Source organism: Balaenoptera ricei, chromosome 10 (assembly GCF_028023285.1).
Source record: "Balaenoptera ricei isolate mBalRic1 chromosome 10, mBalRic1.hap2, whole genome shotgun sequence".
NCBI classification, from domain to species: Eukaryota; Metazoa; Chordata; class Mammalia; order Artiodactyla; family Balaenopteridae; genus Balaenoptera; species Balaenoptera ricei.
The window spans coordinates 43,848,492-43,874,285 of record NC_082648.1 but is presented as its reverse complement, the minus strand read 5'-3'; the positions used below and the strand labels follow the sequence as shown (position 1 = coordinate 43,874,285).

The 25,794-nt window shown below is 43.4% G+C and overlaps 1 protein-coding gene across 5 annotated transcripts in view; it reads right to left on the bottom strand.

Moving 5' to 3' along the window:
• The window catches only part of SCN8A (sodium voltage-gated channel alpha subunit 8), a 113,238-nt gene that overhangs the window by 23,267 nt on the left and 64,177 nt on the right, over positions 1–25,794 (bottom strand). For all 5 annotated transcript variants that reach the window (XM_059934601.1, XM_059934603.1, XM_059934599.1 and 2 more), the window contains exons 12-18: positions 23,611–23,743; positions 18,560–18,798; positions 9,945–10,118; positions 7,498–7,854; positions 4,200–4,670; positions 3,545–3,662; positions 2,851–3,005 (exon numbers count right to left, since the gene is read on the bottom strand). In XM_059934601.1, coding sequence (XP_059790584.1) covers positions 2,851–3,005; positions 3,545–3,662; positions 4,200–4,670; positions 7,498–7,854; positions 9,945–10,118; positions 18,560–18,798; positions 23,611–23,743 — 1,647 coding nt within the window. The remainder of the gene's footprint in view (positions 1–2,850; positions 3,006–3,544; positions 3,663–4,199; positions 4,671–7,497; positions 7,855–9,944; positions 10,119–18,559; positions 18,799–23,610; positions 23,744–25,794) is intronic.

Genomic DNA, 25,794 nt, shown 5'->3' with positions numbered 1-25,794 from the left:
CCTCGGCAGCCCTCCCACCTGCGGTGGCCCGTCATCAGCTCCCTGTCTCTTTCGCTCTATCCCTTGCTACACATGGCTTTTCTCTTTAAAAAAGTGTTCTTGAGATGTAAGTCACATACCTCACAATTCAGCTATTTAAAGTGTACAATGCAATAGCTATTAATACAATTCAGAGTCGTACATCCATCACCACAATTTTAGAATATTTTCATTACCCCCCAAAGAAATCCCACACCTCTAGCTGTCACCCTCTAGTCTCCCGATCTCCCCCTAGTCCTGGCAACCACTCATCTATTTTCTATCTCCACAGATCTACTCCTTCTGGACATTTTGTATAAATAGAATCATATAATACGCGGTCCTTTGCGACTGGCTTCTTTAACTTAGAATAATATTTTCAAAGTTCATCCATATCGCAGCACCCCTCAGCACTTCATTTTTCTTTTTATTGATGAATAATGTTCCAGATATGGCTATACCAACATTTTGTTTATCCTTCATCAGTTGATGGACATTTGTGTTGTTTTCACTTTTTGGCTATTGTCAATAATGCTGCTATGAACATTTGTGTACAAGTTTTCATGTGGACATGTTTTTATGCCCCTTGGGTATATACCTAGGAGTGGAACGGCTGGGTCATTGGTAACTCAAGTTTAATTTTTTTGAGGAATTGCCAAACTGTTTTCCAAAGAGGCCGGACCAGTTTACATTCCCACCAGCAGTATATGAGGGGTCCAATTTCTCCACATCCTTGTTGACACTTTATATATTTATAGGACAAAAATTTTTCTCCCTTCAGCCCCTGACACCACAGGTACGGGTGGAGAGTTCCAGGACTGGAAGACACGGGGTGAAGAGAATCTCAACACTCCTTTCTTTCTCTGGAACTGCCAAATGAGGGGATGAGCCTTTGTCATGTGAAGGTCTGAGCACTCGTGCGTGCAGGGGGGTGGACTGCAGAAGCTCTGTGCTGGGGGGAGGGAATCCCTGAAGCATGAAAAAAAAAAAAAACTGGAGGTGGGCAAAGGGTCCTGTGCCCTGTGGTGGAGGAGCCTGATCTGAACAGTTCCAGAAGGAAGGACAGAGTCAGGCTGCCCGCAGACTCTTCTTCCAAAATGCAGGCACACGGACATCCAGGTTCATTGCTGGGCAGTGGGGACAGAAATCACGGGTCCACAGTCCTCAGGGTCTGGTACAAATAAATCCTCTCCGCTCAGTGGAAAAGCTATAGCTTCCACGCCACGTTTCCCCTTAGCTCCACCTGTAGAAATCCATCCTAGAACCCAACATATGTGAGCTGTCTGAGACTGATCACCCTGTCACTGGGGGCTCTGATCCCCCTCTGAAATCTCCTCACAACCACATTCTAGTCTTTTCTTGGACGTTTTAGCTGTGGCTTCACTTGACTTGAGTCTCACTCCTACTACTGCGCAGGGTCTTCATGTCCTGAGCCCAGACTCCCCCATTTTATTCACCTTTGATAAATAAAGACTGTCCCAGGTAGCAGTAAAGAAAGTTCAATACATTTGTTTCACTGGTGCTTCTACTCTTTTTCGTAGAGACGGGGGAAGAGAAGAATCAAAGGGTGAGGCATGTCCTCTCTTATTTTAGGTTTTCATTGACTAGATTTGAAGAATAATGATGACAGCAATAATAAAAGACCTTCCTCCATCCCTGGCCTGAGTCTGATCCTCCGTTTCTCAAGGGCAGGGCCTGCGCTGTCATCTTGGGGCCTCCACAGCGCCTCAGGAGGTGCTGAGTGAATGCCTGTTGGTGCAATAAACGGCCCGGGGGCAGGCAGGGTGGTCTGGCTCCCCTTCACTAGGGATGGAGGCTTTTTTGCCTCCTGTGCTAGTCCTGATGCTTTCCTGCATTCCTCACCACCCCCCACTCCCCACTGCTTCATGCTCGGGCTCTTCTTCACCACATGTCACTTCCTGTCTCGGCTTCTCCTATTCTCCTACCTCACAAGTCAGAGAGACTTCTCAAGTCACTGGGGGATCTTTAACACTAAATTTGGGGCTTCTCTCTTGTTATTTTTTGCTTCCAGATTAGGCTCTAATTCCACACCTACATGAATGTGCCCACCCTCTTTAAAAGCATTTCAAAATCCAGCATTCTTTACTTCTCCCTTAATTAAAAGAAGGAAAATGTGTGGTGTCTCTAGTCTCTGCTGTCTTCGAATCTACTCAACTAGGAAGCAGCTCCCTCACAGCAGACCCTGTCCAGATCTCCTCAGTTATAATCCTGCTAAAAAATGAAAGCAAACACCAAGATAATTAGTCCTAGTAGGGGAGGAACCTGTGTGTTCAGTGCCCTGTGTGCCTCACTGATTAATGAGAAGCACTTACAACCACATGAATATAAATGACCTTTGTACCAGAGATCTGATTCTTAATATCTGCTAAGGCCATGGGTTCTCCAAGTCCAGCAGCGTATGAGGGGAGAGGGGGTGGAGGGGTACCACCTCCCTCCTATCTTGGGTAACTGAAAAGTCAAGAACTAGTGATTCAGGGTATTAGGCGAGAAAGGGAAGCTCATTTTAGGAAGTTGTTTTGAATGGGGCAAACTAAGCAGTGAAGATATTTGGTAATCTGTATTCTCTTCCTGATGAAAAGGGGGTCCTAGGCTTCAGAGGGATCGTGCTGAGTCTAAAGATGAAGATTTGGACAAGTTTGAATCCTAATCCCAAAGGCTCAAAACACCAGCTCGAAGCACTTTAGTAGATCATTATTCTTGGGTCTACAGTCAAGCTGTGTTCTCAGAGAAACTGGGCTTGGGCCCATCCAGTCTTCCCTGCTCTACCCCTTCCCCAGCCAATCCCCCATGGTTCTTTCCCCCGGACCTCACCAGGGCGCCACTGCTGAGCAGAATCATGAAGATGATGAAGGTCTCAAACCAATTGTGCTCCACAATGAGAAAGCAGGTTTTCCGCAGGATCCACCAAGACTTGCCCAGCCCTTCCTCAATGTTGACCTGGCAGCACTTGAATCTCTGGACACAGCCTGGCACCAGAGGGAGAGGCAGGTCAGACTGTGGGACGTGCCCCGCCCAGATGTGCCCTCTCCTCCTTCTCCCAGGCCCCACCAGGTGCTGCCCCACCACACAGCCAGGAGTTCAGTGGCTGAATCGGAAGGTCTGACTCAGAAGTGGAGAGGGTGGCAGGGCTGAGGCCACGCTGCCAGGCTACCAGGGCAAGGCCCTCTGGCATTGGGAAGATGTCCTATAAAGAAGCAGTGAGAGGGAGGAGAAAAGGGGAGTCAGGAGGCAGACACAGCCATGACAGAATAGGCCTTTCTAGTGGAAGTTCTGGGCTGATGTCAGGAAAAAAGGACACAGAAAAGCCTGAGAGTAAAAACTTGTGACAGCTAAGAACCAAATAGGGAAAACAGTATCAACCTCCCTCAAAATGATGAGGCGGGGAACAAAGTTCCTGAAGATAGCCACTGAGCCCCCCTCCCCAGCCAAGCAGTGACCCTGGCAGAAATGTGTCTGTGAGCAGTGCAAGTGCTACGTGCCATCCCCTCTCCTGGCCCCCTTTCACCTTCTGTGAAACAGGCATCTGGATCCAAGTATTCCTCAGGCTGTTCCACAGGGACTTCTTCTACTTCTGGTTTGATATCAATGGTGCTGCCTTCAGAGGAGCTAGTGTCATCCAGTTTCTAGATACACAAGGAAAAGGGAGAGAAGCAACACTGCAGCACCATGTCCACTCTACACTGACTACGCTACCTTGGTACAGATGATGTACCGGCTACAATTCTTGTTACAAATCCACGATCATCCAGTTCATCACAGGCAAACAATTACCACAGCACCTGCAAAACTTCTGTCAGGATGGGGTACAACATTAAAGCCCACTCACAGATGACAGTGATCTACCCTAAGCAGAAGATGGGCTACAGATTGGTCTCAGTAATACAGCTCAGACAGATTAATGGCAGGGAAGTACTTGAGGGTTTTCTCCAGCCTCTGGATCCAGATGATCCAGAAGCAATGGAGACAGATCTGGAAACATCTCAGGAATCTAGGTCATCTAGAATAACAATGGGGGGGGTGGGTAGGGTTGGTTCTCAAAGTTGAGAGTTGGCTCTTCCAGAATCTCTCTGCCAGACCCATAGCTGAACCAATGCCTTGGGGCTGACAGAGCCGTTTGTTCTCACATAGGATCAAGACTCGTTTCTAGGCTAGGACCTTACATCTTTGCTGCCTTCAGGATCCGACTCGCTGCTGACGTCCTCGGTGTTGAGGTTCTCAAAATCAGACTCGCCTACCGCGATGGGCACTCTCACGGTCAGGTTGGGATTGTTGATGAAGGACATGTGGTCCTCATCAATGATGTACTTCTCCACGCTGCTGCCGATGCCGCTGGTTGTGCCATTGCCATTCTTCTGGAAGTCACCGTTCCGGTGGATGTCGGCGCCAGTGTGGTTGGCGATACAGTTGGCCTTCTTTTCGTACAGCTCATCCAGAGGTTTCACTTCATCGGCCTCGCGCTGCTTGAAGTGGGCCTGCATGAAGGCGCGCACTTTCAGTTTGGTCCAAGCCACGCCCTTCTTGATCCGGATTACTGAGATTTGCAGGTTGTTCATTTCCCCATCATCATCTGTGGCTGCCAAGTTGTCAGCACTGAAGGAGCTCAGGAGCAAGGCCAGAAACAGGTTCAGCACCTGTACCAGGAGCATTAGGAAAAAGGAGAGTGAATGTAGAATGGTATTGGGTAAAGGAATCCACTAAACTAGGGTTGCCCACAGACTTATGTGAAAGACTCAAGAGTTTCTATTGTGTTTCATTTGATCCACGGAGTGTTTTAAATGTCACTAGGTGGGCATTTTGTTTGGTTTTGGTTGTAATACAAGTTTAGTACCCCTTTTCTTGGTTCTTTTGTAGTGTTATATACATATATATGTACTTCAAAACATACTGCTTTTCTTATAATCCGAGAAAGCAAAGGCTGTATCCATTTTGGGAGAAAATTCCCCAAAAATAAAAACAAAAAGGTGGGCATGGATTATTGGGGAGGATCAAAGAATGCATAGATGTCATGTGTTCATGAGCAGCAGATGTCCTGGAGGACCCAGGTTAGAAAAAAATTAGGCTTGGCGAACCAGACTCTCATACCACAAATCTAGACGGTGGAACTGAAATATATTTGATGTCACCCTATTTTAAGAATTAATTTTCTTTGTTTTCCTAACATTTATCAAAATGAAGTAGCTCTAGCAAGACAGTGATGGTGACTTTTGTGTTCTATCATATATCGAAGTGTCAAGCCATCAGAAACAAGCTTTATTTATCTTGTTTTTTCCCCTTATTTCACCACATTGGGCATTAAGTTAATTATTTTTATTAAGACTTACTTTTGAAAAGTGGGAGAGATGTTCACTTCTTGATTTACACTTGGCCCTTACTTTGTCACACTTCTGAAGAAGAGTAGGGCATAGTTTTTCGGTGGAGATAATCATATGTGCAGAGTGGGAGAAATGGAAACAATATATGAACTATATGTATCAGGGTTACTGCGGCCATTTGCAGAATTACAAAGGAATATAGTCGGTAAAATGGGGGTCAGTTGCAGAGGGCTTTGAAGGCCAGGCTGAAAGATTTGAATTTTATTTAACTGGATTCACTATTGGTCCTTGAGCAAAGGAGTCACAGATGATGACAGAGATTTGAGAAAGTCATTCCTACTAGCTATGTACACAGGTCGTGGGGGGGCGTTAGGGGGGACTAGGAATTAGGAGGCTGTTGCTTGCATGAACTGATGAGGGTCTGGATTAGGCTATAGTAACCTCAAACCTTAGCATGCAGATGAATCTCCTGGGGTGGGATGCTTGTTAAAAACAAGCATTTCCTTGGCCTCACCTGAAAGATTCTGATTCAGTAGATCTGATGTAAGGCCTGGGACTTGGCCTTTTTTAATGAGTGAAACTCAGGTGATTGTGATGAAGGTGGTCTTCCTCACACTTTTAGAAATAATAGATGGGTTGTAGAAATGGAAAGGAAGGGGCAGATCTCAGAAATACTATGAAGAAAGATGTAGGTATAGAAATGCTAAGAAGAAAGACATATGACAGACATCAGATATTTACTAGGAGTGGAGAGAAAAGTCAGAAAGACTTACAGATTACTAGAGACTACATGGGCAGAAGGACGGAGCCAAGGGGAACTGGGAAAGGTGTCATCAGAGGCAGAAATAATAGTGGATTCTGTCATGTGCTCAGGTATCTATAGCCAGTCATGGGGAGATGTTCCCGAGACAACTGAGAAAAGGAGGCTAGAGAAACGGTAGGAGGTCAGGGCTGGTAATGTTGATCCCACTACAGACCAGCAGGCAGTAGCTGTATTCACTGAAGCAGTGGAAAGACCAGGGGGATCAGGACTGAGGGGAAGGTGGCTGGGCATGGAGAATGGGAGTGATTAAGAAGCATTACAGTGTCTATTTTTATAGGTCCAGTGAAAGAATAGGGGGAGCATGGCTAGTTCAGAGGTTGGTGAGTAGGAACCCTCTACTGGCATGTGCTTCTCTATGGCAGAAAAAGGAAGAGACCTACTATGGATGCGCTTATAAGGGGTCATCTGAGTATGCCTTCTTCCAGCCCTCCTTGCTCTACACTTGCAAGTGGGCTTTGGCCTGATCTGAAAGATGAGTGCTTCTCAAACTTTAGCATGCACGTGAATCACCTGGGGATCTCGTTACAAATGCAGATGCTAATTCAGTAGTTCTGGGGAGGGGTCTGAGATTCTGCATCTCTAGGACACTCTCAAACGATCTCATTGCTGCTAGTCCTCAGATGACACTTTGAGAAACAAGGTGTGAAGTCTCTGTTGGGGAATGTTCTATATACAGAGGCAGAAGACAGCAGGCAGACAGATCAGAGTAAAGCAAGAAAGTGATTTGCAATTTATACAAATCAGATAAAATCCTGGGATGGTTTAGATCCATGGTTCTCAATGGAGGGCAATTTTGACCCCTGAGGACAGTTGGCAATGTCTGAAGACATGTTTGGTTTTCACAGCTTGGGATGGGAGTCACTACTGGACAGTAAAGAGTAGAGGCCAGGATACTGTAAACACCCTACAACATGCAGGAAAGTTCCACAACAAATAATTATCTAGCCCCAAAGATCAATATTGTCAAGGTCGGGAAATTCTATTTTTTTTGTAGCAGAAAGAGCACAGACTTTGAAGTCAAGGATCTAATATAAGCCCTGACACTTATCAGCTGTGTGACTCTGGAAAAATGTCTTAACTTTGCTGAGTTTTGTTTCCACAACTATGAAAGAAGGTTGACAGATTATGGGGCTCATGACCTAGCAGGACTCTGAAAACAGCAGTCTCCTTTCCTTCATTTGTACCTTAGGGTTCTCGAGCCAAGAAAGAATAAAGACCAACACAGACATGGAAGGTAGCAGAAGGACTAAGCAGATTGGGCTTCTGGGTCAAGGGTAAGATGTTCAGAGCAAAGAACAAAAAGATCTACAAGTTAGTACTAACCACCAAGTTGCCAATAACCATGACCATCATGAAGACAATGAGGCACATGGCCTGGCCGGCCACCTCCATGCAGTCCCACATAGTCTCGATCCACTCCCCGCACAACACTCGAAAGACAATGAGGAAAGAATGAAAAAAGTCATGCATGTGCCAGCGAGGGAGTTCACAGTCCTGGTTGATCTTGCAGACACACTCTTTGTAGCTCTTTCCAAAGAGTTGCATTCCCACCACAGCAAAGATGAAAACAATAATGGCCAGCACCAGGGTCAGGTTGCCCAGGGCACCCACTGAATTTCCAATAATCTTGATCAGCATGTTCAGGGTGGGCCAGGATTTGGCCAGTTTGAAGACTCGGAGCTATGGAAAAAAAAAAACCCAAACAAAACCCAAGTGAAACTCAATTCATTTATTCTTACCACATGGCTACAATAAAAACATATGAAATTACTAAGATCATCTTAACATTTATTGAGCACCCTTGGGAAATCCCCAGTATCTTAGACAAAAATGAGAGAAACTGAGGCAAAGATGAAGGAAAACAGATTAACTGCACAGTAAGTGAAAGATTTAGAACTAAGAACCAAGAATACTGCCTCTAGTCCCCTGAATTAGTCTCTGGTCAATCTACCTTTTAAAAATCCATACCTGAAATAATCCTTTTCCCACTGATTTTCCCCTGACTTCTCAAGGGTCATATCAAGGAAAATGTGATTTGTAGTGAACCAAAAGGTCAGTTGGGTAAGGACGGTGAAAATAAATCATCTGTCTCTTTAAAAAAGCAAACATTTAAAAATTTTACATACCTCTCTTTTTGTTTGCCAATAAATAATCAATTGCTGATATGAAACTTCGTGACATGCTTGGAATAACTTGGAGGAAAACCACAACCTCCAAGTAGGGGCAGTTCCAATATGTCAAATATCTTATGAAAAGGGACTATACTGATATTAATTCAGAGGACAGAACTTTTGGTATCTGTCAATCACAAGATTTCTGTATTCTGTAATGAATGATTACAAGGTCTTGACTAATAGCCTGAGAATTATAATGCATGAAGCCCATGAACAGAGATCATCATCATATGTCTTAAGTCAATAACTAACACGTGATGTAATAAGAATTCTGGTAGAAGGCAACAGCACTGATTAGGACTTTTTTTTTCCTATTGAAAACTTGAGTCTTCATACATTGTTAGTGGGACTGTAATTTGATGTAACCCTTGAGGAGGGCAATTTGGCATTACGTGGCAAAACTATCTGCAGATCTATCTCTGAGCAAGCAATTGCACTTTTAGAAGGTTAAACTTATTGTATTTAGGTTAATGGTGTATGGTAAATCTTTGTACTATCCTTTGATATAAAAATAAACCTCAATAAATCTAAAAAAAGAAGAAAACTTGAATCTTATCTGAGAGTTCCAAGATTTACCAGATGTTGTTCTGTGCATACTCTGGGTCTCTCATATTTTTTCCCTATTCTGACTGGCTTTTAACTTATCAAGTGTATTAGTGGTAAGGCTTCTATCTCTTAATTCTTCATCTTATCTTCTAGATAATAAGAAGTATTCTCAAAAAGTCTACTGTGGGCTGGATCCTAACCAAAGACCAGTAAGCAGAGGTTCCAGAAACTTGACAAATATTTGTGACTTGGATTCAATGAGATTTCTGTTTTATGAACAGTTTCACTCTAATCCAATTCTATTTCTTAGATATGCTGAATATCCTGAAATCCTTTCAGTTGCAAGTGCTTAGGTATCTTCCCAATAAGGAGATGCCTTTGTCTGATGCTTTGTCTGAGTGGGATACCTCCATGATAACTCACTTCTCAAGGGACTTAATCAGGACATCACTTATGCCTATGCATATGGGAAGCTATTTCGAGGATATCGTTAACTATTCTTTCAGAGGCATTTTAGTAATTTGAACACTAACTTCTTCAAATACATTTGAAAAATCTTTCTTAGCTAATGATGGATGTTCAACTACTAATTTCAATATAACTTTAAAAAACATTATTTTATTCTCATTTTTTGGAAGGGGTCACCATGATAGAAGAAATGAGTAGAGCCATCTTTGAAAAAGGAGAAATTCTTGCCATTTCAGGGAGATGTTAGGATAAAGAAAAAGGCTTACTAGCCAATCCAAATTTGACCTCAGAATAGCCCTTGGGAATCCTTCTTCTTCGTCTTTTAGATTAACCATTATTTTCTGAGGAACTTCATAAAATTGATTTCTGTTTGTTGACTGATTTTAACAACTACTTTCTATATTAGGTAGTTAGCAGAAATGCTTTCAATATTTTAGTTGCTAAGCCAATAAACAGCCAACTGAAATTGGGAGTAGAATATAGCTAAGGATTTTTAAAAGTCATCAGATTAACTTATGCAAAACTCTTTCTAGTAGCTGCAAGATAGGAAATATAAAAAGAAATTGGAGAAATATGGAATACCAATCGGAAAGATCGCAGCACCGAAAGCCCCTCCACGTCTGCTAGACTCAGTTCCATTAAACTGAGGGAGACAATAAATCCATCAAAAATGTTCCAACCTTCTTGGAAATAATAGTAGGGATCCATGGCTATGAGCTTCAGGAACATTTCCGCTGTGAAAATTCCAGTGAAAACCTAAAGAGGGGAAGGCAGGGGGTAAGAAAAAAGAAATAATAAAAAGAAAATGCCTTTATCATTATCTTTGAATATGGCATGTCCAAGAAGCCCCAAGCGCCAGCCTTGGCTAAATTCTGCATCTGAGGACAACAATACCTGGATGTCCCCTGACCACTCCACATGATGCAGGAAAGTCTTCTTATTTTCCTCTTGAATGAAGAGGAAATGTTCACATCTTTGTTGCCAGAACTACCCAATTCATATTGTTCAAACGTGCAGTTAAAAAATTATTCTAAGCAATTGAAAATATCACACAGGTGACTCCTAAAGGGTCAGCAGTCATTTGAATGTGTATGCCATGTTTGGGATTTGGCCAAAAAAAAAGAAAAAAATCACTCGTGTTATAAGTATATTTTAAAAATACAGTATTATTCCTGATTTGACATTATGTGTCTTCTCAAACATCGACATATACTGCAGGCTTTCTTATTTTAAATGGTAAAAGCAACAGAACATTGCTAAAAGTGTGAAAAATACAGGAGAAACATTCAGTCTCACCACCTTGCATACAACTATTATTTTAATGTACTCCTTTTTTTTTTCTTCAAATGCATATATATTTTGTCAGAGTTGTAAGCCACAGACTACATAATATTTTGGCTTTACACTTATCTTGACTTATCACGACTCATTTCACTTATCACGTATTTTTCATTTATCATGACTCCATTCATGTTGCAACACGGTCTTCCTAACTCTCACTTTTATTGCTTGTATAATATTCTATTGGGTAAATATATCCTCAAAGAATTTTCTTATTGTTGGAGACTTTGGTGCTTCCTTTTGATTTTTTCAATATGATAGTCAATAATGTAGTAATTGTTTTAGATTTGGAGCTTATTGGGTACGATAATGACTTCTTCCCTGTGTTACCTGGCTCCCACTTTTCTGCCTTTCAGAGCACCTTGTGTTTCCCAATGCTTTCTGCATCCTTCCCAAGGCCTTAGTAACATAACATGCAGGGAGAAAGTAAAATCCCATGAACTCCAGTTTTGACAAGACCAATACCCTCATTCTAGCCTAAGCATGTAACATAAGACTATTACTGAATATTCTGTTTTTAGAGGAGAAGACTTTATACGCAGCAGATTTAAAATTCATAGTAAGTTAATACTTGTAACCACTTCGTTACCAAGTTCACATATGAAGGAGTTTGGGGGAAACTTTGGAGATATGGTCTGAGGACAGAATTAAAAATAGTGAAAAATACTTAGATTACAGACACTGTTTTGAAATACACTGAATTAATGTATAGCAATAAACAGAATGACTTGATGAAAACACAACAAAATGGATAAATGGGCTGGAAATTATGGGGGTCCATATACGTTTCTATGGTCCCCCATTTTTCTAAATTGAAGAGGCAGTACCCTAAAATTGAAAGAAAATATTCCCTGAAGAGATCTGGTTAAGTTAAATCAAAGTTCATAGTGCAAGCTAAGCGTCTACAAATAGAATACCACTCTGCGTGAGGTCAGGAAAGTAGGGGCAGTGAATCAACTCCTGACACACACTTTACCCTTAGCATCAGCCCATCAAAGGTTTCTCTACATAGAAACATTAACTCACTTAACGCACACTAAGTAGAGACTGAATTTGCTGTCCCATTAGGTCTTGGTGAGCATACATTAAGTGCTCAGTAACAAGCACGGGCTGACTGACCTCGGAATATCTATACTGTGGGAACTCTGGTTCCTGACAGAAGATCAATGACACAGTTATGTGGTGCTGCCTTTCAATGGGATGAAAGGCCTCCAGGCACCTGGTAGAAATGCCTGTGACAGAGGTCAGCACCCATGTTGTTTCAGCACATAGTGTGCTGCCCTTGTTTGGGGTTTGGGTGAAAATAAATTTGTAACTATTGGAAGGAATTAAATGGAGAAGAGTAGATTTAAGGTTATCCATTTGATGCCATTCTTCTTGGCACTGTGATATGCTTCTTGAGGAGAAAAAGGAACTACAAGGATTTTCTCGGTGGCGCAGTGGTTAAGAATCCGCCTGCTAATGCAGGGGACACGGGTCCGAGCCCTGGTCCGGGAAGATCCCACATGCCGCGGAGCAACTAAGCCTGTGCGCCACAACTACTGAGCCTGAGCTCTAGAGCCCGGGAGCCACAACTACTGAGCCCGCGTGCCACAACTACTGAAGCCTGTGCGCCTAGAGCCCGTGCTCCGCAACAAGAGAAGCCACCGCAATGAGAAGCCCGTGCACCGCTACGAAGGGTAGCCCCTGCCCTCCGCAACTAGAGAAAGCCCACGTACAGCAACAAAGACCCAACACAGCCAAATATAAATTAATTAATTAATTAATTTTTTAAAAAAGGGAACTACAAGCAGCACATCAACTGTATATAAATGTCCCTCTTGTGAATGTCATCAAATATTCACCTAAGAATTTATGTTCTAGTGCAGCAGATCTCAAAGTGTAGTCAGGGATCCCTGGGGTCCCTAAGACCCTTTCAAGGGTCATGAAATCCTTTCCCTTTTCCAACTACACATCTGTGTGAGGCCAGGTTTTCGTCCTATACTTAACCAAAATAATATATCACAATGCATTAAATACAGAAGCAGGTAAGAGAATCTAGGTATCTTCTATCAAACCAGACATGAAAGAGATTTGCAAAAATGCCAAACAATGCCATTTTTTTCTCAGAAAATACAGTTTTTCCCCATAAAATGTTATTTATGTAATTGTATAATGGGTATATTATTGTGATTTTAAAATAAATATTTAAGATTTTTCTTGGTTTTAATTTCAAATATGGTAAATATCAAAAGATACAACTCTCATAAAAAAAAGCTCTTTAGCTCTTTTTAAGAGTATAAAGTGGTCCTAAGACCAAAGAAAGATCGAGAATTCTGTCCTAATTGAATGTTCTGAATTCATGGTCAGCATATGTTTCAGGGGCCTACTGGACAGGCCCCTGGGCATAGGCCTGAGCACTTGTGATGCCAGCTCACCAGGCAAGGCCTACAGTGCCCTAAGACTGGGGTATTTCATTTGGGGCTCTGCCTGGGGCTTGGGAAGGGCAGGGAGAAGCAGCACATCTCCTCTGCCATAACTGCGTCTACAAAGCTAGGCTCATTTGGGAGCCACTGGGATTTGCATGCCCCTGTCTAGGCCCAAAAGGAGGCTAATCAGCTCCTGTTCTGTAGTGGATCCTCTTCCAAAGTTAATGAAATTCAATTTGATGAAAGCCCTATGTACCACAATGGAGACATGAAAAAAAAATATGACCATGAAAAATAATGGATCCTCAGGAACTGAGTCACCCATTGGTCACAACTGAGTCAGGTGACCAACCTGGCTGGGTTTAGTACTGAGACTTGTCTGGTTTTAATACTGAAAGTCCTGCATCCTGGGTCAACAGGGTGATCAGCTTGAACTGGTATGCCCAGAACCGTCCCACTTTCAAAGTGAAAGTTCCACATCCTAGGAGCCCCCTCAGATCTGTGCTTACCCAACCAGGAGAAGACAGGCACAAAAACATTTAGCAGGTAGTAAGAATTTAAAAAGAGGTATGCGTGAGGGGCTACAGGGACACAGATAAAGAAAAATGAAAATCTGAAAAGAATTCCTTTTGGTTGAAAATCTAGCTAAGCTACAATTAAGAAACCATAACGGGCTTCCCTGGTGGCGCAGTGGTTGAGAGTCTGCCTGCCAATGCAGGGGACACAGGTTCGAGCCCTGGTCTGGGAAGACCCCACATGCCGCGGAGCGACTGGGCCCGTGAGCCACAACTACTGAGCCTGCGCGTCTGGAGCTTGTGCTCCACAACAAGAGAGGCCGCGACAGTGAGAGGCCCGCGCACCGCGATGAAGAACGGCCCCCACTCGCCGCAACTAGAGAAAGCCCTTGCACAGAAACGAAGGCCCAACACAGCCAAAAATAAATTAATTAATTAATTAATTAAAAAAAAAAAAAAAAAAAAAGAAACCATAACATTCATGTGTATTTGGTGAAGGATGAAAATAACTTCCCGTTTTTCCTTTTTTGCTTAGATTCTCAGAAATTCAACTTACATGTTAGGTTAAGCTTTTGCCCTTCCTTCCATACCCCCTCCCCGCCAAAAGCCCTTATCCACATGGAGGGGGGGCCTGGTGTCAGGAGCTGGAGCCCAAGCAGGGCATCTGTGCAGGAGGGCAGCTTAGCATGGGCTATCAGAGCCGATGCAGGCCAAGGAGAGTGCCCACTCTGGGGGGGACAGCCCAGTGTCCGAGTGGGATAAGGAGGGTATTTGTGTACAATGTCTGCCCAGCACAGGACGCTGAGGCCTAGGTGGGATGGGAGGGTGTCCACCCTGGAGGGGGTGGGGGACCCGCAGAGAGAGTTAGCGCTTAAGCAGGTGGAGACTGCAACCTCACGGGGAGGACAGCCTGGTGTGGGGTGTCAGAGCCTGAGTGGGCTGAAGAAGGCATCCATCCAGAGAGGTGGCCCAGTGAAGGGTGTCAGCACCAAGCAGAGTGAGGAGGGTGTGGCCTGGCCTCTGGAGCTAGCTACAGAGCCGGGCGAGGAGAACTTCTAGGTGGAAGGACAGCCTGAGTTGGGGGGAAAGTGTCCCTGCAGACGGGCAGCATGGAGTGGAGAGTCAGCGCTCGAGCAGGGCCAGGAAGGGTGGGCTGGCATGGGGTGCCCGAGTCCGAGCAGGATGCTGAGAGCTTCTAGGTAGGGGAAGCCTGGTGTGGGGTGAGGAGGGGTCCATGCAGGGGGAAGGTCCACTATGAGGCGTTCACGTTCAAGTGGGGCACGGGAAACAAGGATGTGTGGGGTGGCCTGGCCGGGGATGACAGTGCCTGAGAAGTGTGAGGAGGGGTCCACGTGGAGGAGCTCCGTGGCTGCTGGAGAGCCCAGCACGGGGCGTCAGAGCCTGACCAGGGGGAGAGGACACCCACGCTGGAAGAGGTAACCATGGCTTTTTTTAAAAAATCAAATAAGGGAATATACTAAAGATGGTGGCAACCAGGTCTCTTTTCATTGGAGAAGGAGTTATAAACATAGAAAGAGGAACACTAGAATGAATCCTGTAACGCTGGATTAGAATAAGCAGTGAGCCCTGTACGGAGAGGGCCCAGTTGTGTATATTGCTTCAACAGATCTTGACTTCTAAATGTCAGTTTCCACTAAAACAACAAGGGCTGCTTGAGAAATCGCTGATTCCAGACCTGAGACAGGAAAAATATAAAGTTAGCCTGGAATATTTCTGAGAAAGCAAGGAAGCAATGAGGACGTGTTGAAAGGACACGGAAGCCACCTTGAAGGGACTCCTACTGGCCAAATCGGGAATGGTTTAAACATCTAAGTACATGACAGTAATGGATTAAAACCCACTGAATAAGACTGAAAACCTTGAGTCCATACAGATATAAGTAAGTAAAGGAATAAATCAAAAGTTTAATGAAAATCAGGAAATTTAGATAGCTTCAAAGTGTCTTCCTCACAAACACTTATTAATTATAAATGGAAAAAGAGTAACTGTACAGGGGAGAAGCCTGGCAGAACCTCCTTAATCAAGTAATCAAGTGACCATAGGCAGAAACGGGACAAATGCAAATCATGTGCCACCTGGTAGATGTAATGAGAAGATGACAGTCTTGCTTGTGTGACAGTCCTGCAGAAGTCCAGGAGAATGTACTTGTTTGTAAAAGCACACTACAGTATTTGGGGGTGACAGGCTGTGTCAGCAACTTCCTCTCAAAAAATAGTTTTTTACACTGTACTTGAAACTTTTCTGTAAGATTAAGATTGTTTAAAAAACCAGGTTATAAACTCACTGTTGTGTTCAAATGGTTACCAAAAAAAGGCAAGAAAAGAATCATTACGTTTATCTACTAAACAATACAAAAGTCAAGTAGCTTCCCTGGGTTCACTTTCCTCTATAAAACATGGGGGTTGGATCGAATTATCTTTACTCTTCCTCCTATTATGAACATTTTTTTCTTATGGGGAGGATGGAAGAGGCAGGGATTGCCAATTTACAAAATGCTGTTCTCATCTTCCCTCAAAAACATCTATCTGCACGTTTGTGGACAAACACAACTCAATTCACTGTCCCAGCTGTGGGAAAAGCCTCACCGTCCAACCACAAGAGAAGGTCCCAGTCTATTTCATAAGCTAGTCCACCCATTTTTTTTTGGTTCTCTTATTCTCAGGTTCAGTCAAAGGCTGTATCCAAATCTCCAAGCCTTTGAAAATTCTCCTACTGAACTACACTCATACAGTTCCTAAGTATGGAGAGTACTTTTCACTAGTCCAAATACTTCTGTATAGGTTCTCATTTTTCCCTCCCAACTACTGATGACATGGTGTCATCCTCATTTTACAGATGTAAAACATTTCCGGACAGAAATCAATGGCTTATTTAAGGCTAATATGTCCAAAACAGAACTCCTGATTTTAAACTCCACCCCTGTTCCTTGCTCAGTCATCCCCATTTCCCCCTCGCTTACCAAACTTCCCCAATCTAGGCACCATTCCTGACTTCTTTCCCATCAACCCTCATGACCAATTCACTGGCCAGTCCAAAGTATCCTGAACCATTCACTGTTCTCCATTCCCACTGCTAATCAGACATTACTTTTCCCTTGAAAACTCTGCCCCCGGAGTGCTTTCTCTTTTTAGAACTTGGTTCTGGTTGGCTTGGCTCAGAAAGTCCCTGAATATTAGCTGCTGAACTTCTCCTCTCTCCCTCTTCTTCAGTGATGATTCTGACCAAAGTCTTCTGAATGCTCACGACTCTAATTTAGGTTTCCTTTTTTTGAGGGGGGGGCTGTGCTGTGCAGCATGTGGGATCTTAGTTCCCCAACCAGGGATGGAACCCGTGCCCCCTGCAGTGGAAGCAATGGAAGGGTGGAGTCTTAACCACCTGACCACCAGGGAAGTCCCCTCTAGATTTTCAAGAAGAGAAAAATAACGTTATTTTCTGGCCTGGTCTGAGGGCAATTCTGCTGGTAGTATGTGAAAAGGCCTCTCAAAATCCCTTGGAAATCAAGGACTGATTCTGCGAAAAGCAAGTAAAAGTAAAGACTTTGAGAAAAACAAAACACTGCAGGAAACACATCACTGCCACTACCATCAACAACAAAGTTGATCAAGTCATATTTCTCGTTACATAACTATTGGCTAATAAAATAAAGCTTATATCTATATGATATTATTGATTGACTCAAAATGCTGCTTGATGGCCAAGCCCCAGGGTCGGCCAATCACACAGCAAGCCACCTTCAGAGGCCTTTCAGAGACAGTTAACAGATTTCCTGGATAGTCTATGAGGGTATCCTGTTTCAAGACTCTGGGTATTTCATTGAGCTGCACATCGCAGTAGTGAGTCTGAAGTGTGTCACTAACTCAGACATAAAGATTGGAAAGATTACAGTATCACCTTGGATGTGTACTAGGGAACATCAGCTGTAAGGACTAACCAGTGTGTGTTTTCCGAATCAGCAGTCAAAATGATATTGTAACACTTTAACAGTATATTAGGACTTAAGGTAGAAACTCTGTGTGTGTGTGTGTGTGTGTGTGTGTGTGTGTGTGTGAAAGAGAGAGAGAGAGAGAGAAATAGGCAGAGATCATGCACAAATTAAATGGTAACAACTAGATCTGACATGCCTATAGTGCAACTCCTAAGGAATAATGCAGCCAGATGACCTAGAGGATTCTTTCCAACTAACTCTTTACAGTCGATCAAAATTCAATTAACTCCTGATTTTTGTACTAAAGAAGTAAAACAGAAAATCCCCAAATTACAACTACTTGACTTCACAATACACGACATAATCTATTTTTTAAAAACTGCATACTTATCTTCTAAATAATATAAATCAATCACTTAAACCAACGTTAAAATAAATTTGGCACAGATCAACTAATGGTAGAAACTGGATGACACTCAGAAGTTGGACAGGAGGGGAAACCAGCCTAGTATTTAAAATTTCCCGTGGACAGTCCCCATATGGATAATTAAGATATGACGGTGTGCGCAAATTTATCGTTAGATTTAACGCCCTGAAAGAGCTCCCCTATTTTGTGGTGGTTGTTACTGAAGGTGAAAGGGGAAGCGATTTGCTGGAGTAATGCAGGAAGTAATGTGAGAAACAGAATGAGAAAGAAATCCACAAGTCCTTGGCTCAGGTTGCTGAAACCAACCCACTGTACCATGCCTCCCATTCTGTCACCAACAGCTCCTAAATGACGTCTTCAAAGTTCTGCAGAAAGAGGAAACAGCCAAGGGATCACAAGCGAGCAGAAGCGGCGGGGCTGCGGCATATGTGGAAGCATTTGTCTTCCAATTAACTATTACTTTCTTTTCAACTAAACTCCAGCTTTCAGTCTCAGAAACAAAATTCCTACAGGCAAAACCCATTCAGATGGTCAAATCAGGAGGCCATGCTCCATCTTACCAGATTTCCTACAGCCAAGACATGTTCAAACTGTGGCGTCATAGGATGGTGCTCCATTGCCATAAACAGTGTATTCAGGACAATGCAGATGGTGATGGCCAAGTCCACAAAAGGGTCCATGACGATCAAGTTTACAATCTCTTTCAGCTTTATCCAGTAGGGATGACACTCCCAGATGAGGAAAGTGTTGGCAAATTTATACCAGCATGGCGGGCACTTTCTCTGAGACTCTTCCAGCTCTGTAGTGGGTAAAGAACAAAGGTAGCCCCTCAGTCTTGGGAAGAAAACAAAAGGGTTGGACTTGGTGGGTATCACTGCTATTAACACAAGAAGGAAGGTGGCCAGGGAGTGCTGACTTTCCTGAGAGCTTCCCTCAGTTTTCCTTCTCTTGAAGGCAGAGAGGAGGCATGACCAGTGCCAGGTCACATCCCAGTTAACAAGGATCTAGTTATAAACAAAACTCAATCCACCCGTTTGGGAAGCATAACAACCCTGGTTCAACTGGCTTCCACACTCACAAGTGTATGATCTCAGGCAAGGTACTGCGTCCTCTACGCTTCCGTTGCCTCATCTAAAAGGGCACTGACTTTCAGGCTATAGGACTAAATGAGTCCTATAATCCTCCTCCTTTGCTTACAGATTAAGTGGTTGATAGCAGACAGCACAGGGCCTGGCACAAGGTAAGTCCTCAATAAACGGTAGATATTTTATTACACATGGTATCATTAAACTATTTATTATCAGAGAAGCAGTCAAAAGCACACACACCGAAGCCAGACATATATGGGTGTAACCAGCTCAGGCAATTGCTAACTGTGGGCCCTTGAGTAAATTACTTCAGTTTGCTGCGACAATTAAATGAGCTAAAACATATATAAAGTGCCTCAGAACACCCTAGCATACAGCAAGTGCTATGAAAGCATTTGCTATTGTTGTTTATTTTCTTTACAGCAGAACCAGCATTGTCAACCAAGCCACCACATGGACCATCTGTCTTAGGTTCCCAAAGATGTACGAGTTCACAATGTGAGTTCGCAATGCAGTCAGGAACAGAGGTTGCATTCCTTCCCCTTTGCTCCTTCCTTCCTCTGTCTCATCTCTGCTCTTCTCTCTTTCTCCTTCTCTTGCCCTTTCACCCTTTCCCACTCTCATCCTTTCTTTCTCTATCTTCTTCGTCTCCCCGTCTCTCAGTCTCTTTCTTCCTTCCTTTTTGTTTCTCTCTTCTTTTGTCTTCTCCTCTTCGTCTCTTTAGTCTGTCCCTCTTTTAAAAGCAGGACGCATTTTTTCAAACAAGATCTTATGTGACCCCCAATATGTAAAATAGACAAACCAGGAGCTGCTCTAGTTTAGGCAGGAAGAAGAGCTTGGAGTCCAGGGCAATCCAAGTCTTCCTTCCCTGAGGTACTTCCCCAGGGTCCTAGGACTCTGATAAACCCAGACTGACAATCACTGGACTCGATGAGCTCTAAGGTCGTTTACAAAGCAAAGATTAGAAAGGACAATTAGACACTAAAGGCGGAGAGCCATTCAGCTCCAACAATCTAGGCGTGAGGCCCTCGGTAACAAAGTCCTCCTCAAATTAAGTATGAAATATAATAGCTAGCATCACAAAAGTCCAAGGACCTTGATCTGGAAGGATATTCTTGAAGAGGTGTAACTTTGAAAACCCGTCAGCATGATAATCCTTAGAGGCCAGGTCTTGGCTCTGTGGGGTTGGATATAACTGCATCCGCTACCACCCTGACCCCACTCAAATCCACTAACAAAATCAAATCATTCAGGGAATAGAAAAAAAGTTTCCCAACATTTCACGAAGAGCAAGATGGCTGCTTTAAATCAGTCTACTTTCCCTTTTTCCAACCAGCCGGATGGTGCCCATGGTGATGGCTTTATTTTAGATGGGGTGCTTTGGTTGGGCTTCTAATTGGCTCCCTGGTTGCTAAGAAAATGGTTGCCTTGGTTTTTCAGATTTAAGGGCCACAGTAAGCGACACGTGGGAGTCTGCGTGGGAAAGAAAGTCTGTGAAGAAAATTTGCTTTGGTTTCTTCCTCATAGAACTCCCTCCCTTCCCAAGGTAAATTTAGTCTTCTTCCCAAAAAAGAAAATTGAAAAGGTTCTCTTATTTCCATAAATTCTTATAGTACATATTTGGAAATCTGGTTCCGTTCCTTTTTTTATCTCCTCCTTTCTCCAAATGTCTGCTGTTCACCTGCACATGGAGGTTGAAGCAGCGGACTGTTCATGTTTCTAACAGTTGACACAATTGTAACGTTTTACAATGAACTAGGCTCCGAGTCCTTGCCAGACAGACAAGGGTAGGGTTTCCCTACCCTATGGGGCACCAAAAAGGGATACTAGATATCTAGTATCCCTCCCATTTACTGAGAGGGGAAGATCCTCAGGATACTCGTTTCCGTTCCACAAAAACTAAGATAATGTGGAGCTTTAGGAGCTAGAAGAGATCAGTTAGGTGAATAAGGAGGTTTATAAAGAGACTCACAACTCTGCACGTCGTTACTGACCCTACACACCCGGAACAGCAAACTCTGGGCGAATGTGTTAACATATGGGGGTGAGATGTCCAAAAGTTTGTGGGGCTCCCCTTAGTTTGCTCCTGGACATTTTCAGAGAGAACCTTGGGGGCACTCAACCTTGGGGGCACTGGGAATTGTAGTCTCAACCTTGGGGGCACTGGGAATTGTTTTCAGAGAGGGCCTCATGATTCCTCCAAGATGGTGGCCTTTGTAGACCAGGAGGTTTCTGAAGGCCAGGGCTTCTCCCAGGTCAATTCAAAAACGTGCTAGGCACTGGGACTACGTTGATGAACAAGAATCGCCACCCTCACAGAGCTTAGAGACGCACCTGGAAAGGCAGATACCAGGTAAGTAATTGCACTGACACTTTTGAAACTGTTTCACCAGAGAATCAATATTGCTAAATACCATCACTGTTTCCTCATTCTTACTTCAACCCTCTCCCCTTCTCCCATAGATTTACTGCTTTGAGGAGAAGTAAGACCACATTACTCTCTGCCGACACCCCATGCCCCGTCCTCTGAAATATCCCCAAAGCTTATGGCTCTGCTGATTGTGAATTCCGCTGAGTTTACTGGATCCTGGTGAGCATGCTCGCAATAGGATAGGGGTGAGGCAGAGCAGGCAGGATTATCTCATTATTTACAGGATTCTGGAATTCTCCACTGTGGTTTCTAAACCATTAGATAAGAAGCCCGCTTCTTTGGATTAAAATAATGTCAGAGTTTCCTAACTGAAGGCTGAAAAGCAGAAACAATTATTCATTCAATGCTGGCTTTCCATGTTGTAGCAATTGTTAAATACAGAGGGAACAGTGGTTAAATAGGAATGGATCTTTCTTAATGTCCTTTAATTCTCTCACATCTTTCAGCTCCAGCCATGCATCGTCCTTTGATTACAGCAGTTCTGTCTCATCAGCTTTAGCAAAGGGAGATAGGATGGGAGGATGTGTGAGCAGGGAAAGGCAGGACAGGTACTAAGGCCTCCGAAAGGAATCCTGTAGCCCCAGTACTCCTCCCCAATTCCAAGCACAACAAAATTCAGTTCAGTACACATCTTTTGAGCATCTACTTTTGCCAGACCCTGCGCTAGGCCACCGACGTAATCAATAAATCACTGTTGCATTGCATGGATAGTTCTCCTCCTCTGATGTTTTTACCAGGAATAAAATAGGCCTGTTGGAGGTTGTTCGTTTTTCTTTCTCAACTGCTACAGATACTCAGAGAAATCTTGTCTTGGTCTCCAAGTGAAGAATAAAATTTGCTAAGGTTCTTAGGCTAATATTGATATATCTTATCTTGGAATTCTTATGATCTGCAGTTACTTACCTGTTATCTCAAACTATAAACTATAAAGCTTAAAGATGTTCTATCAGACAATGACCTCAGTGGGAATTAAAGAAAACAGGACTAAATGAAGCTGTTCAGGAGCTGAAAAGTAGTTAGTTCAGTATTCTTCTTACGTGATACATTCTCAAGATTAGTCTAGGTTTAGTCTAACTCCTTGCCCATATGTGCAGATATGAGTATTCCAGGGGAGTTTCGGGTTCCCTTCTAGGGATTCTCAGGGACTCTGATTATTCCTGGGTTAGCCTGGGTGTGTGGATTCTGAAGAACGGCAATCAGGAACAGTACGGGTCTATAATGGGACAACTCAGCTACATCAACATGAATCAGATGAAGAAGAAGCATGCAGAATCAATCAGAATCTTGTGAGAGAAAACCTGGTCACTGAATCTACTGCCAAAGAAGCCAAGAGGAGCCTGGAATACAGACCACAGTCGGACAGAAAGCAGACACTTGCGAGGGAACTGCAGTGTAATGGGAAATCCTCAGCTGCTCCTCAGCAAGCCAGGCTGTGTCATGGAGGAGCCACCTGCTACTGACTTCAGGCTCTGACGGCTACGCTGCTGCAGGCACGCTATGATTCAACAGTGGCTGCCCTTCTCCTGGGCACAGAGCGCCAGCGTTAGAGGGGTTTCAGCTTACCTGTTCACACGTGCAATATATTTATGGATATATGGGGGTGTTTAAAGCGAGGCAGAATTAGGTATAATCACAACGCACGGCACATTTGTCCTTAAGGGAAAACCAAAAGATCTGTAAGTAGCTAAAAAGGAAAAGAGGAAGGTAAGTTTTGTGGTCGAGGGCACAAGGGGGGGGTTCCATCATTTTCTATCATCACAGTTCTTCCGTCTCTGTTCCTCTCTGCCTCACGTCACCCTATTGGCTCCTCATGGTGATGATTACAGAGACTTCTTGAGGTCCTCTAGCTCACTCTTATGTTGTTCCTTCATACTTCTTACCTATCTGTGTACAGTGCTGGCAGCGGCTTTGAAGTCCTTCCTGGATTCTCCGCATGTAGATCTGAAATGCTGGTTTCTATAACCAGCAGACTCTATTCCTAAAGCTCAGAGACAATTTTTGCAAAACTCAGACCAAGGGACTATATTTATATTATCATGCACACTACATATTTATAGCTCAGCAGCTTGGACCAACATCACAAGGCACATACCTTCTACCAGTGTATTTGTAACAACGCTCAATATACTGTTGATCCTGTCCTTCCGCCCATAGGAGGCCAATTGGTCCATGGAAACTAAGAGAGATCCGGGGCCTTTCTTCTTAATTTCCACCTCGGTTGTAGCCTGAAAAAAACAGCAAGTTGGGTGAGTAGAGTCTTATAAACGTTAAGGCTGGGCCTTACCGGATATAGTCTGGAGTGAGTGAGAACATATGCTCTTCCTTAGATCTTTTTACTTTGATCCTACAATCCTATTCACCTCAGGAAGTAGAATGAAACGAGCTGGCCATGGATCATCCTTAGTTCTACAGATGACAAGACCAAGTCGTTTAAGTGTGTATAAAATCTACAGTGAACCCAAGAGTCTGCCTGGGATCCAAATACCTGATCTGCTCAATGTAAGCATAGAGTAGAAAGACAAGATCCCCTGGGAAAATGCCATCAGAAGTAGACCCTGAGTTCTCCTGTCCTCCTCTCATATCCACAGCATTTGGCTAGAATCGGACCACATGATAAAATAAGTCAAATTCACCTGTATGTGTAATTTCATGAAGGGCCAGGTCCCTGATCACACTGAGTATTACAGACACAGTTTCCTTCACTTGTAGGAGCACCGTCATTCTACCAAACTGTCACTTCCAAATGTCAAACCTGGGCCTAAGTGAACGTTAGCAAGTAGAAGTTCTACTCCAAATCTCCTCCAAGCCACTGCAAACAAGAATGGTAGGTTTTGCCATCTTAATTAAAATAAACACATTGCCTCATATGTCTTTTTACATTTATCTTGTCTTTTTACATTTTTATTTTATGAGTTAACCTGAAATTTTCAAATTCCCAACCAAATAAAAAGGGCAGAAAACACCATCAGACTGTTAAACAAAATATTTTTACACACTCCTCCTTGGGCAATACCAGTATGGTAGATTACAGCAAAGGGTCTCTGAATGTCCCTTGCTTGTGCTGTTTGTGCCAACCTGAATATTCTACATCAGATCAGGCTTAATGGGGTGGCTTAAAACGTAGCTTTCTAGTACCATGCTGTCCACTGTAACACGTCATCCATATAAACTTAGCTGCTCCTTCCATGTGAAGGTAAGAGGACAGAGACAGTCACCACAGGACAGGGGAGACATGTGTTTGTATGAAGCTAGAGAAGTATCTGTCTGATCAGTGACAGAAAGTTTTGAAAAGAAAATAATCGCCTCTGGAGAGTTACATCAGAAAGCCTTTCTATTCTTACATATATTTAGACTTTAAGAACTGTATTGAAGAAAGTTCCTGGCAGATTATAATTTATCCCATCATAGTGTTTTATCAAATAGTTGCACTGATTCAGAGATTTGGTTTACCTTAGGGTTTTGTTTGTTTTGTTTTGTTTGTTTGGCAGAGCTACAGAAGAAATGGAAAAGAAAAAGAACTGGTTTCCTTGGGAATTCCTGGGTGCATTACTATACAAACATCTGTATTTGTAAGAATGACTTAACCATTAGCTCAGGTCATGATACGGTATATTTCTTTGAGAAATCACTTTTTGCTACAATTCCCAGCCTGATATTCATGACATTTAATAAATGAGATTAAACTACTATATTTAAAAAATGACAGGACTTCCCTGGCAGCGCAGTGGTTAAGAATCCGCCTGCCAGTGCAGGGGACACGGGTTCAAGCCCCCGTCTGGGAAGATCCCACATGCCGCGGAGCAACTAAATCCGAGCGCCGCAACTACTGAGCCTGTGCTCTGGAGCCTGCGAGCCACAACTACTGAGCCCTCGTGCCACAGCTACTGAAGTACAGTAGCTAGAGCGCCCAGAGCCCGTGCTCTACAACAAGAGAAGCCACCGCAATGAGAAGCCCGTGCACCACAACGAAGAGTAGCCCCCGCTCATTGCAACTACAGAAAGCCCACGCGCAGCAACGAAGACCCAATGCAGCCAAATTAAAATAAATAAATAACTAAATAAATTTATTAAAAAAATGACAATCATCTAAAAATGAACACAGAAGTCCCAATACAATGGACATTCTTATTTCTGACACTTATTGATTCTAGATTTTTATTGAACTGCCCTTCCGCAAATCTACAATAGATAGATTTTATAATGCTGACCCCCGAGGTACTGGAAGATCTAATGGACTGGCTGGTTCATCAAAGAAGGATGAAACTGCACTTAATAT